The 15,065-nt window shown below is 35.2% G+C and overlaps 2 protein-coding genes across 3 annotated transcripts in view; both read left to right on the forward strand.

Moving 5' to 3' along the window:
- Positions 1-1,667, forward strand: part of LOC121738515 (G-protein-signaling modulator 2) — a 75,663-nt gene extending 73,996 nt beyond the window's left edge. The window contains exon 12 of the transcript XR_006037298.1: positions 1,657-1,667. The gene's annotated coding sequence lies outside the window, so the exon portion shown is untranslated. The remainder of the gene's footprint in view (positions 1-1,656) is intronic.
- Positions 1-15,065, forward strand: part of LOC121738514 (protein cycle) — a 125,570-nt gene that overhangs the window by 6,053 nt on the left and 104,452 nt on the right. The window contains exon 2 of one of the 2 annotated variants that reach the window (XM_042130630.1): positions 10,390-10,440. The exons of the other annotated variant lie outside the window; for it this stretch is intronic. Coding sequence (XP_041986564.1) covers positions 10,418-10,440 — 23 coding nt within the window. The 5' untranslated portion in view covers positions 10,390-10,417. The remainder of the gene's footprint in view (positions 1-10,389; positions 10,441-15,065) is intronic. 2 annotated transcript variants of the gene reach the window in all.

The raw sequence follows: 15,065 nt of genomic DNA on the forward strand, positions 1-15,065 counted from the left end.
AGGTAGGTAGAATTATTGAAAGCCTACGGGACGACTGCGCAGTTGGATGGGATAGTATCTCGTGTACAATTTTGAAAAAATTTAGACATATTCTGGTTCCACACTTAACCCATATCTTTCAAAAATGCTTATCTCAAGGTCATTTTCCTAAATGTCTAAAAAAGGCAGTCGTAGTACCGATTTATAAATCCGGTGACAAACAGGAAGTCTCAAATTACCGCCCTATCTCAATCTTACCATCATTGTCAAAGGTATTAGAAAAAATCATTAACAACAGGCTGGTCAATTACTTAGAACATATATCAGCATTATCAAATAACCAATTTTGATTTAGATCGAAACTTTCAACAGCTGACGCCGTACATAATTTGACAAATCATATAGCCCGAGAAGTTGATAAAGGTAATCACGTAATTGGAATCTTCCTTGACCTTGCAAAAGCTTTTGATACAGTATCTACAAAAATCCTATTACACAAACTCGAATCCTTGGGAATAAGGGGCACACAATTTAAATTATTTAGAAGCTACCTAGAGAACCGCACTCAATGTGTCAAGGTTGACAGTGTATATAGCTCATTTGAAAATAATACTAATTATGGTGTTCCACAAGGAAGTATTTTAGGCCCAACACTGTTCTTAATATACATAAATGATCTGTGTCAACTAAAATTAGACCGTGGCATAATCATATCATACGCTGATGACACAGCACTTGTTTTTTCTGCTAGCACATATCGCGAAGTTTTCGAGTATGCACAGCAAGGTTTTAATATCGTAAATAATTGGCTATCGACTCATTTATTAACATTAAACGCCGAAAAGACTAAATACATAAAGTTTTCGATGTGTAAATCCACCACAGCAATTACTAACCAGCCACTATATGCACATCTTTGCACAACATTCTCTAATATGGCATGCACATGTCCTAGTATTGATGGGATCAACAATATACAGTATCTAGGTATAATAATAGATGAAAATCTGTCTTTTAGGCCTCATGTAGATAAACTATGTGAGAAAGTTCGTAAGTTGATGTTTCTTTTCAAGAAACTTCGTCATATACTAGACCAACATTTAATCAAGCAGGTGTATTTTGCTTTATGTCAATCGATACTAACTTATTGTATTACATCTTGGGGAGGAGTAGGAAAAACGCTGTTACTAACTGTTGAAAGAGCACAAAGGGCAATAATCAAAATATGTAACTTTCGATCTTTTCTTTTCCCTACTAACCAGCTTTATACGTCATTTGAAGTACTAACAGTTCGTCAGCTTTTCATCCTAAACGTAGTACTAAAGCAACACATATCTCTACCCTTCTACCCGGATTCCATCAACAAAAGGCGGAAAGATATCGTTTGTCCACTAGAAATAAATACAAAACATGCTTTTGCTGATAAGTACTACATATTTTTAGGTCCTCTTCTTTATAAAAGAATAAATGCCCTGTTAAATATATATTCTGTTACATATTTTAATTGTAAATTAAACCTAAAATAATTTCTTCAAAATATGTCTTATGAGGAAACAGAAAAACTTCTAGTGGTTTTGCAATAAATGAACATTAGAATAAGATTAAGTAAGTATAATATTGTGTAATAATAAATTGATATTAGTATAGGTAATTTAAAACTATAATAATTATAGTTAGTGTAACTACTTAATTTAATTTGTAACTTTTAGGCATAGCTATAGTTTGTATCGTAATAATTATTGTAGCACTAATTTTAGCCTGAAACACAGGGTATCCTAGTTCAGGCAATACTATAATCATTAAATTTGTACTTATTTAGTTTAAGTAGCTCTAATATAATAATTGTATCTCACCATCATTGTAAATACTAAATAAATATTATTATTATTATTATTATTATTACATCATCTTCAAATTATGTAATGTCACACAATAAAATAACATTTTTATTTAAACTCGTTATCAGTATCTGTTAGATATTAATATAATATTATTATTGTCTTATCAAAATGCACTGCAGGGCGTTTTGATGATAAGAAACAATAATGCCTTTATCTGTTTTAATAATGAGAAAGTTCAGTGAGGAAATTGTTTGTTGTTAAACTATAATCACTATATCTATACTAATATAGTAGAGGAGACCGTGGGAGGTCAACCTTCACCAATCTGATAACCAGATGAGACATATTTTTTATCAAATATAATTAATAAACAAATATGCCTATAATTTTATTTGCCTATCTAAAAGTGCTCATAGCTATTTTTACCCGACTGCCAGGAGGGTTATGTGTTTAGCGCGTATCTTGTTAATTAAATTAACTTTAATAGTTTTTTTTTCATCACTTTCATTGTTTTGATAACCAAATGAATTTTATTTAACTGTTAGTTTTTAACACACAGAAAATGCCTCAGTAGGCTTGCCTACTCATTTCTGTGTATAGCTACCTGGCAAGCCGATGTGAACAGGTAAGTCAATATAGGTGACTCCATCGTTCTGCTAACTTATCGAAAGTTATAACTTTCAATTATCAAATTTTAGATTATTTTATTACAAAATCAGTCATATAGACTTGCTTGCAAAAAATCATACTTAAAGTACTGTTGCCTAGCTAAAAACTTTTAGCCCTAGCTAAAAATATTTAAACACTAAAAAATCTTTTTTCGTGCTTAAATATTTTGTAGTAAATTTTTACGCAGGAACCTAGGTAATTACTATTTTAGGCTGAAAAATAACTCAAACATGTTAAATATTTTCGTATGAGAAAATGATTTTATTATTACGTATATATTGTATGAGAATTTCGATGGCACCCGGCCCCTTAAATGGTTCCACCAAAAACCGCTGTAGCAATGAAAATTAATTTAGATTAATTAGAGGTTACATAAATAATATTATGTATATTTATTATTACACCGCGAAGTCGGGGGCAAGTCACTAGTATATTCATGAAAAGAGGTTTTGTCATAGAACTTGCAAACTTTTTTGATATAAAACTTTGAAACAGGGAGGGTCGATTTTAGTTTGTTTGCACCAAACCGTGGACTCAAGTGTTTAACAATACAATTTTACCTACTCACAGTTTACCTCAAGATGTGAGTAGGTAAAATTTTATTGTTTACTAGCGACCCGCCCCATGCCGCAAGGGTATATAAAATATATAGCCACTGAAAAAATGATTAAAATCGATAGCCTATGATCCGTCACGTGGTCTGCTTATCTGTGCCAAATAACATAAAAACTGCTCCAGTAGTTCGCGAGAAAAGCCCTTTCAAATAATTTCCCCCGTTTTTTCCACATTTTTCTATTAGTCTTAGCGTGATAAAATATAGCCTCTCTATACCCATCCTCAATAAATGGGCTATCTAACACTGAAACAATTTTTCAAATCGGACCAGTAGCGCTTTCAGGTTAGCCCTTGAAATAATTTTCCCCGTTTTTTCCACATTTTCCTCTATTTCTTCGCTCCTATTAGTAGTAGCAATATAGCCTATAGCCTTCCTATCTATATATTCTATCGGGCTATCTAACACTCAAAGAATCATCAAAATCCGTTGCGTAGTTTTAAAGATCAGAACAGTCAATTGGACCAACGTGTAGCCCCCTTGTGGGCGCTGAAGACTTAAAGGGGGGCGGTGTGGGACCCAGTAAAAATGGGGGTGTTGTGTAGAGGCTTTTTAAAACAAAGTGAAACAAACTTAAAGTGGGCGGTAGACAAAATAAGTTTGGGAATTCCTGGTGTAGAGTATGGTACTAGGTATATTGCTTCCAACTACTGGCCAAGTAGGGACTACTGTAGTTCAGTCTACATACATAATATAGGCCTAATTCACTTCAATGCGTCGACGCGCGACGTCGTGACTCGTGATAACCGCGGGAGGGAGATTTAAGCCCGTCACAGACTTAGCTATAATATATATTAATATATATTATAGTAGCTACCAGAAATATATTATATTATAGCTGAGTGTGCGGTCACGTGAAAATTAGTATAGAAAATATATAGTAATATGCCTAGCTATAAAAATATTAATACATATTATAGCCAAGTCTGTGACGGGCTTTAGTGGGCTGAGTCTTGACTCTTGTCACAATATCCAACGCATTGAGCCAACGCATAGGTCCAACGTGTAGAGTATGGAATGTCGCTTCCAACATATATAATTATGCCGTCCTTGTATGTACAGTGTTCCCAAAGTGATAATGCGCATAGAAATTTTCGTAATTTTTCGGCAACGATCGTATTTCCCGAGCGTGGGAAGACCTCGCTGCAAAGCGCTGTTTTTAAGAAAAACGCCGCTTTGCGGCGACGTAGAGGCGCCAGACGTTGCTTGGTCGTTACCATGGTAACGTCACTGGCCACGTCCGCGTCGCGACGGCTTCCCGGTGAGTTAATATAGCACTTTTTGACGGACGGCGGACGGCTATATAATATTTGCTTCTATTTCCTTTGCACAAGGTGCAAAACGCAAGTGCATTGTTTGGGGCTCTTGCGTTTCATAGGTTCGGGTGTTTTCGTGATTACAACAATTAGCGAAGATTTGCATGCGCATTATTAATTTGGGAGTAGGTACTGTAATTTTAAAAAAAAATTATGACAAATCTTAATTACGCAATACGTTGTTAGTCCGCGGTGGTCTCCTTAATTACTGAACCGATTTAAAATTTGATTCGTACACCGTGATCAATTTGATTTAACACAGAAGATAGGATAGCTTACATATCAACTTATAGTCATACTCACAAGTCACAACTCACAATAATATTATTTGATTACATATTATTTGTCTGTTATTTGATAGTACTAACAATTATATGAAGTATTCTGTTCGCTCCATGGCTCCAAAGGATTGTGTTACCGCAATGTGTATAATCCGGCATTGTATACAATGCCTAGGCAATGTATGGAATGCCTAAAACGCGCAGGCAATGTATAAAACATTTGCCATTATTAATTATTTTATAGGCACTCTATGAAATCCCCAACTAGTATATTTCTAGATGTAATAGTTACTCAACCCCATTCTTATGAAATCAATACCAGCTAAACGTGAGTTCTTTACAAAGAATCTAAATTATTGGGGGTGGGGCCGATTTGAACATTTACAATAATTGAGTAAGTATAAAAATAGTCGAGGCTTAGGCAAATTCTTATTCTAAGTACTCACATACGGTTTTACTCGATAGTTTTACTCCAAGTCGAGAAAAAATTACCGTGTGGACCTCAAGACTCACAGCTCGAAGGCTCTAGTCGGTTAAGACATGTTTCGTTTGCTCTTTACATAACATTTAATGTTTAAACATAGTCTATGATCAGTTTGTTTTATTGCATTGCCGGTAGAACAGTAGTCAGCAGGTATTCTCTACGATGCCCACAAAGTATGTAACGGACAATAACTATAATATACAACCTGGACGCCCCAGGCATTTAGTCACTTCAATAAAATAATATTGTCGAAATTACTTTATATGGCAAAACAACGTTGCCGGGACAGCTAGTATTTAATAAGTTTATAAAATTCTCGTGTCACAATGTTAGTTACCGTACTCCTCCGAAACGGCTTTACTGATTTTTATCAAATTTTATATGCATATTCAGTAGGTCTGAGAATATTAATTAAATAAGTGCATTTGTTGAATAAATAATAGTAAATTATTACAACTCGAGACTGACGGCGACCATTGTTTGTGCGACGGAATAGCGATGGACGTTGCCATGGTGCCATACTTATATAGTCACTTCAATAAAATAATATGGGCGAAATACTTTATATGGCAAAACAACATATTATATAATATATTAATACGCGAGCGAAAAACTTTGGATCCCTTTTGACGAAAAATGCGGAAACGTAGGGGAATGAAATTTTGCACAGTTATTAGTTTATATGGTAAAGGAAGGAGTGCATCGAGCTAATATTGTTTTGAAATTATGCTTTTATCATAAATTTTTTTAACAAAATATAAAACACACTACTTTCGACCATTGGGCGACGGCTATTTAAACCAGTTGGCTGCGACATATATGACTAGAGTATATATGTCGCAGCCAACTGGTTTAAATAGCCGTTCAATCAAACAGCTAGCCCTTTGACTGAACAACGCCATTCAATCACACGTCTAGCTTTTTAATTGAATATTTAAGTCGCTCGAAACGTTCAACACTACAGCTGATTCAAAAGCCGCCGTTTGATTGAATTAGTTCAGCGCTCACCACCGCGACGCTAGGTGCGTTTTGTTTACAATATGGCGTCAACTAGCCGGTGTTTTGTATTACGATATTTTTCATAAATATACGTTACAAGTATTATTAAAGAAACATAAATTATGTGAGCACATACGAGTGAATCAAAATTTAAATTAATATTCGAGGAGAAATAACGGGATTATGAAATGCATCAAACAAGGTAATTTATTGCAATTGTGTTCAAAATGAGTTAGAAATTAGAATACAATTAATCTGCTTGTTATATTTATGCTTGTGTAATAATAACACTAAGCTAATGGTCGCCATAGTTAATTTACCTTTTAAGAGGGCGCTGGGCGACTAACCCAAAAATCAAACATCGTCCTTCTCTCCTCACACTCACGCCCGTCTTTCATATGCCAGGTGAAAAAGAACGACGCGGATTTATCGCCAAATTAGTTTTTTCTCAATAACTCGATAAATATACAACATTTTAAAAATCCGCTAGGACGATCTCTCAATGATAGAATTTTATACAATGTGTTGAAATATTAACTTAGTTTAATGCACGGTTATAGCAATAAATGAAAAATTCGTGAAAATTAGATGCATCTTTGTGATTTTTTTCTATAAAGCAAAATTTAAGATATCGTGTTTTTGCTCAGATCGAATTCTCGCAAATATAATGTAGTATCTAGTTTTAGAAAATGAAACATTTCGGGATTTATTTTCAAGTATAAAAATTAATTCTAAAATCGACACTTTAGGGTTAGTCGCCTCGCCCCCTAAACCAGTTGGCCAAGCGTCATCTAGCTGTAGTCAAAGATTCAAAGATTTTATTTGCCTTCTTGAACGTTGCAGTCAACAAGTCGGCGAAACGACATATAGCCGTGTGACTGAATGGCGTTGTTCAGTCAAAGGGCTAGCTGTTTGATTGAACGGCTATTTAAACCAGTTGGCTGCGACATACATAAATAGATGACGCTAGCAACTTCGTTGTGCAAAAATTCGTGAATCGTGCGGGCCGTCCATTTTTCCGAGACTTAAAATTTCCTGCAACTTATAGTATCTTCATACCTTTCAAGTTTCAGCTAAACCGGTTCAGCGGTTTTAACATGAAGAGGTAACAGCCAGACACTTTAGCTTAAATTATAATATTAGCATCGATGGGGCGAATTTCAAGGGACGAAACGACAACAACACGCGGTACCAAATGTATCGGGCTATTGGCATTCGATGTGTGTTACACTTTAGTAATGGAATACGTTTAATGGCACTAATCATCGACAAAACGCACCGGACTGGGTTCGTTAACGACGATTAAGCTCGTTAACTCCAGTCTTTAATCTCTCGGAAGAGATGATAGGGTAAATACACAGAAATGGATCTAGTGGTAAATACTAAATACACACTGAGATGCGATGCGGTACACGTGTTTGGTATGTATGTATGTATGTATTTTCTATTGCATAGCTTTTATGTCGGGCTTTAATTGTGGCTACCGAATCAAGACATTCCGTAACGACAAAAACCTAACACACCCAGTAGCCAGACTTCGGCACGGTGTTTGTGTGCGTGCGACTAGACGAATGCAAATTATAATAATAATTGCAGATGATGATAAAAATGCTTTGCAGCCAGCTTTACTACTTTCATTTGTTTTGTTACAATTTGACATTTGTTAACTTACGATTAATAAACATTTTCTAACATGAAAACATTTTTAACATTTTTTTTACATTTGTGATTAAATGCTCCCACACCGCTGTTAGAAAATGTTTAGAAACGTTAGTAAACATTTGTTAGCAAACATTTAAACACAAATGTTAAAAAATGTTAAAAATGTTGTCATGTTAGAAAATGTTTAGTAAACGTAAGTGAACAAATTATAGCAAAACAAATTATAACAAAATAAAACATATTGTGTTACCTTTTCTTTGTAAACGTTTTTTAAAGGACGACGGGGTATGCAGTGAGTCAATACCAGATTTAAATCCATACTAATATTATAAATGTGAAAGTATCTCTGTCTGTCTGTCTGTCTGTCTGTCTCGCTTTCACGCCAAAACTACTGAACCGATTGCAATGAAATTTTGTACACAGTTATTCTAGAGTCTCAGAAAGGACATAGGCTACATTTTGATGTGGGAAAATATCTTATTTCCATGAAAATATCGATGAAAATTAATTCGCATTGCACGTGGCCAGCGCTCATCCCGGGGGTCCTGAGTTCGAGTCCCGCAGGCGGAACAAAAAGTTTTCAATGTTCCTGGGTCTTGGATGTGTATTAAAATAATATTTCAAAAATCTTAAATATATTTTATGTAAATATAATATTATTATAAAAAATCCAGAAATATATCGATGCAATGAACATTTTAGTTCGATACGATTCAACAGATGGCGTTTTATTTTTTACTTCATTGTAACATAGAACTAATCATACTTATTAGTTATTATGTTTTTGTTTATAGTTTTTAATACGTTAGAATATTATGTTTAATAATATTATCACTTGGTATAATAATAATCAATCTATCTTATCTTATAGAACTCCTACTGCATTTCTAATATATGTGACAAGTTGACAACAGAAGGCGCTCTAAAATAAAGGAGTTCGAGTGTACCGTGTTGGCCTATATTCCATCCAGAAAATATATCAATGCAATCAACATTTTAATTCTAATATATGAAAACAGATGGCGTTTTATTTTTTACTGCAGTATTGTGACAGAACTAATCATACCTACTTTATTATATATTGTTTTTATTCATAACTAGCTGTCGCCCGCGACTTCGTCCGCGTGGACTTTAGTTTATAGCGCGCGGTGTCAAAAAAATTTGTGTCAAATTTAAAAACTTTTTAAAACCCTGGTAAGTGGTACCCCTCTTAGGGCCGCGCTACACCGGAATGGCAGCGCTGAAAGTGCTCGCCTCGCCGCTGCCATTCCGGTGTAGCGCGGCCCTTAATTAATCAAAATACCCAAAAACAGCTGTGCAGTGTGCACATAATCTATACTAATATTATAAATGCGAAAGTATCTCTGTCTGTCTGTCTGTCTGTCTGTCAGTCTCGCTTTCACGCCAAACGCCAAAACTACCGAACCGATTGTAATGAAATTTTGTGTACAGATAGTCTAAAGCCTGAGAAAGGACATAGGCTACTTTTTTTACTGGAAAAAAGGGTTGTAAAGGGGTGAAAATGCGTAAATTTATTCAAATTAAGTTAGTTCCAAAAATTCATAATAGATGGCGCCGTGCGTCTTCTACATCGCGCTGACGCTTGCTCAAAAGTCTTTCTATAAGACGTGGTATCATCTTACACTTTTAAGTTTCGATTTTTTTCGATTGTTATATCTATTCTACGGTATTAAATAACTCAGTACTTTATCTGTGCAGTGACGTAACCTTAAACCTATCAATGATAAATAGTTTATGGGTAAAGTTGTGTAATTGGGGGGCTAAATAAGCTTTAAAATTTGGCATAAAATATAAATTTTAATATAAAAACACAAACAGAATTTTGAAAATCGGATCACACACAAACGGCTGAGTTATCGTTGAACATACAAAAAAAAAAAAAGATACATACAGCCGAACGTATAACCTCCTCCTTTTTGGAAGTCGGTAAAAAATGAAATACTTATTGTGTGCACACTGCACAGCTGTATTGATTTAAGGGGTACCAGGGTTTTTTTATAAAAGCTTTTGACACCAATTTTGTTGACATCGCGCGCTATAAACTGAAGTCCACGCGGACGAAGTCGCGGGCAACAGCTAGTGTTATATAAAATGTTAGTTAACATTAGTAAACATTTTCTATATTTAGTGTAGGAGCACTTAAATAACATGTAACAGTTTCTAACAAATGTAACAATTGACAACATTTGTTAGTAAATGTTTTTACGTTAGAAAATGTTTACAAACATTTTTTAACGGCGGTGTGGGAGCACCATAACATTACTAAACATTTTCTAACGTAAGTTTGGGAGCATCATTATACACAAGCATGTGACGTGGCGCTGCAGTTACGACTTCAAGTTATTTGAAATCCAATAAAGTTTGTGTGAACCCGAATGTAAAGTTCTACCATAGAGAAATTATACAATTCGTCCATGGTTCTATGGTATATGTATTATTATTATTGTGGTGTTGGCATGTGTACTGTATATTATTTATGTTGTGGTATCGGCATGAAAATGTTTGAGCCCAAGTCTGTTTTCAGATAGTGCCGCCGGGGTAGGAGTCAACTCATGACACGGTTCAAACAAACCAGGTATTATAATATTGCTCTTATTCTACATAGTAGACACTAGAAACAGTAGAAACTACCAGTAGCATAATCGCATATAAATATTTTGAATGTTTTAGTTTTAAGCCAGCCCAAAAGGGACTTATAACGTGGCGAATGGGCGATGAGTAATGACAAATTAATATTTGTGTAGTGCATGAAATGTTTACTCTACGTTCTGCATTTTTCTATGAACTGATTGTTTTGAATAATATAGGTTTCTAAATAATATTTAAGATATAAATATAGGTTATATAATATGTTCCAATTATATCAAATGGTAAAAGGCAGCTTTAAAATTCAAAGACGACGATTTTTACAACTCTGACCGCAAATAAAACTATTCACCCGCCCTCTAAAATTGATATGGACGAGTTTGCGAATAGCGTTTAGCGCGAACTCTTTTCTTCCTATAGTCTTAATGTAGCAGCTTAAAATACATAATATGCCTACAATAAATATGGACTTTTTGTTGTGAACCGAAAGTTAAAAAAAAAAAAATATGCTTTAAAGAGCCTACTGTCAAAACGCTAGCCCCGCCTACAACGCTATCCCCCAATTATGATACAATGATTCCATGAATCGTGCTCCCGGGCAATGTGCTTTACGCTGCACCTAATAGTGAACAATATCGCGCAACAATAGTTCCCGCATTATAGCACGAAAGTAAAGGTGGTAAGTTCTAAAAATGTTTTTGATGATTACTTAAACATTAAATACAATACTAATATTTCATTTACCTATTATTTTATAGAGTTTGTGATTGTAGTAGTGCAAGATATTTAATGATAGTAACTCAGTAAGTGTAACAGGTATTTGTTGAAAAGCCTTTTTCAAAAAAAAAAAAGAAAAAAGAAAAGATTCATAATTTCGAAAAATATAACTATTGAGTCAAAATAAGTGAATCGTGTTTTCCGTTAGCAAAATATCAGATAAATATGTACAATGCTTAAATAAATCTCAATTTTATTTGAGTCAATCGTCTTCCGGGATCGTAATACTTAGAAAACACTGCAAAATTTGACAGCCCGCTCTTAACTAGAAGACGCCCGCAACTCCGTTGCGTCAAAGTTCGTTTATCGCGCGGGAACCGTACTTCCATTTTACCGGAATATAAAGAATCTTATGTCATTTCCCGGGACTCAAAGTATCTCCGTACCAAATTTCAGCAAAATCGATTCTGCAGTTTATATTAGGCGTAAAGAGGTAACAGACAGACATACTTTCGCATTTATAATTTTAGTATGGATTGCTATGTCTAAGGGAATAGGGGAGGGTACGGAAGGAAATAGGGGAGGGTAGGGAAAGGAAAAGGGTAGGGGATTGGGCCTCCGGTAAACTCACTTACTCGGCGAAACACAGCGGAAGCGCTGTTTCACGCCGGTTTTCTGTGAGGACGTGGTATTTCTCCGGTCGAGCTGGCCCATTCGTGCCGAAGCATGGCTCTCCCACGTCAAAAACATTATACGATGGAAGTAAACATGTCTGTCAGTCTGTTGATGATGCTAGTTTGGGGCGGCGAGGGGAGTGTGGATGACAGGCGCAACAGGTATCCCATTGTGGAATAAATGGACAAGGCTGCGTACATACTATTTTTAAGAAAGCTATGAATTTTAAACCCCTGTCAAAAAAAGAAGGGTTAAGTCCGTTAGCTCTAAAGTCCAAATCATAGTACAGGAAACCTTTTTTTGTGAGCAATTTTTTTTATTATTATCAAGCTAATTTTGCGTGAGTAGCTTCATTTTGATAAGACGAACAACAAACAAAAAAGCGTGGTGTCGTCAGCGAACCTTAGGTTGTTGAGAAGGTATCCGTTAATTTGAATACCATCCTCCTAATCTTCTAACACTCGACGCATTATATATGCGCCTACGAGGTTGAACAGCTGTGGAGAGAGGATGCAGCCGTCTAACACCACGTTCTGTAACTAACGGCTCTGATAGATCATTGTCTAACCGCACCCTTGATTTGTAACAAAAATATTAGATGATCGTGGACGCCCATCTCTCTCATCACCTCCAGCATTTTAATCCGTAATCCGTCCGTTTAGTAATCCACAAAATACAGAACTATTGGGACATTAAATTCTCTGCTCTTTTCTATCAGCTGATGGATGTTTAGGATTTGTTCTCGGGTACCCCTGCCCTTTACGAATCCCGCCTGCTCTTTGGATATCTGTCTGGTTATATGGTGTGCCAATCTGTTGTTTATAACATGGAGAAGAATCCACCATCCACCCCTGGCGGGTGAAATTAGTAAGATGGTCGGATAATTTTCACACTTTTTAGTCGACCCTTTCTTATGTAGTGTGTCACGAGAGATTCTGTCCAATCGTCTGGCCACTGTCCTGTTCTCCATACTTTAAGAAGATTGATGCAATACTTTGATTCCAGACTTACCTAAGCTCTTAAGCACTTGTGCCTGTGCCCTGTATACCATCTCCACCGCAGGCTTTTGTTTTGAGCTTATTTATAGCTGCTTCTACTTCATGGAGGACGATGTCGGGTTCTTTATCTGTAAAATCTAACCTAGTGTCAGGTTCGTCAGCGTCATATTTGTACAGGTCTTGGCAGTAGTTCCTCCATCTTGTCATCACTTGGTTCTTGTCCAAAATCAGGTTACCCTTTTCATCTTCTATGTTCCAAGATTTTGATTTTCGTTCCCGCGTGCGGCGTAAGAATTTTCATCACCCCCTCCCCCCCTCCCTCCGGCTTACCTTCTAGACGTCCAGACTTTTAGTATGTTTTGTCCCTAACCACCCTGAATAAGTCCTTGCAGAAATAGCTTAGGTTCCCGTTCACGCACTCTATACCCTCCTTTGAGTCATTCCTTAAGGGGGCGACTAACCCTAAAGTGTCGATTTTATAATTCATTTTTATACTTGAAAATAATCTCCGAATTGTTTCATTTTCTAAAATTAGATACTAAATTATATTTCCGAGAATTCGATCTGAGCAAAAACACGATATCTTAAAATTTTCTCGATAGAAAAAAATGACAAAGATGCATCTAATTTTCACGAATTTTTCATTTATTGCCATAACCGTGCATTGAACTAACTTAATATTTCAACACATTGTATAAAATTCTATCATTGATAGATCGACCTATAGGATTTTTAAAATGTTGTATATTTATCGAGTTATTGAAAAAAAAAAAACTAATTTGGCGATGAATCCGCGTCGGTCTTTTTCACCTGGCATATGAAAGACGGGCGTGAGTGTGAAGAGAGAAGGACGATGTTTGATTTTTTGGGTTAGTCGCCCTCTTAACTGGACTAATTATATTTGGGAACAAATATAATAACCACCAAAAAATGCACTGATACCCTAAACTTGTTTACCAAAAAAAGATAATTAACACCAAAAAAATAAAGTCTAAAATTGCAATACTACCAGCTATTTTAGTCATGACAACACTTCAAATTGTAATCGAACACCAAATATAGTAAATGATCACCAAATAAAGTAAATGATCACCAAATATAGTAAATGACCACCAAATATAGTAAATGATCACCAAATATAGTAAATGATCACTAAATATAGTAAATGATCACCAAATATAGTAAATGATCACCAAATCCTTGTGAGCAAATCAATGCGATATTTCTGTCCAAATTAATCACTACGATTGACAAAACATGTGAGCATATTATTAACAAAATAGTCGGCCAAGTGTGAGTCGGATATGGAGGGTTCCGTACCGTTATAGAACAAAATTAGACCTAAAATTGTGTTTTTGTATGGGAGCCCCTTTTAAATTATTTTTTTATTATTATTATTACCTAATTATTGAAGTTGACATATAATAATTATAATCAAGGCCTTTCCGAAAATATCAACGTGCCTACGGTTGCCATTATTGACATCGAGCAAAAAAGGCCAAAAAATAACATTTGTTGTATGGGAGCCCCCCTTAAATAATAATTTTATTTTGTTTTAGTACTTGTTGTTATAGCGGCAACAGATATACACAATCTGTGAAATTTTTAGAAGTCTAGCTGGAGCGGTTCTTGAGATACAGCCTAGGCCCTAGAGAAAGACGGACGGACAGACGGACAGACATCGAAGTCTCAGTAATAGAGTCCCGTTTCTAGGGTTCCGTACCCAAAGGGTACAAACGGGAATCTTTTACTAAGACTTCGATGTCTGTCTGTCCGTCTCTCTGTCTTCTTCTCTTTAATAGGATATTTGCTAAATAAAATATATTTAGTTATTATAACCAAATATATTTTTATTTAACATTAAAATGCTAACGTATAATGTTGGTGATCGTTTAATACTCTTGGTTTAAGTAACATTGATTTATTTGGAGTCATTTTGCATAAATAGGATAGCGAGATAATAAATCTTTGGTGATCGTTTTACATTGAAATGCTAGTATAATGTTGGTGATCATTTACTAATTTTGGTGATCATTTTACTTTAAAATGCTAGTATAATGTTGGAGATCATTTACTAATTTTGGTGATCATTTACTTATTTTGGTGATCATTTACTATTTTTGGTTTTAAGATGTTAAATCTTTGGTTATCATTTTACATTAAAATGGTGGTCTGTATTCTGGTGATCGTTTACTATTTTTGTCTGTGAAATGTTACTATTTCT

This window comes from Aricia agestis, chromosome Z (assembly GCF_905147365.1).
Source record: "Aricia agestis chromosome Z, ilAriAges1.1, whole genome shotgun sequence".
Taxonomy (NCBI): domain Eukaryota; kingdom Metazoa; phylum Arthropoda; class Insecta; order Lepidoptera; family Lycaenidae; genus Aricia; species Aricia agestis.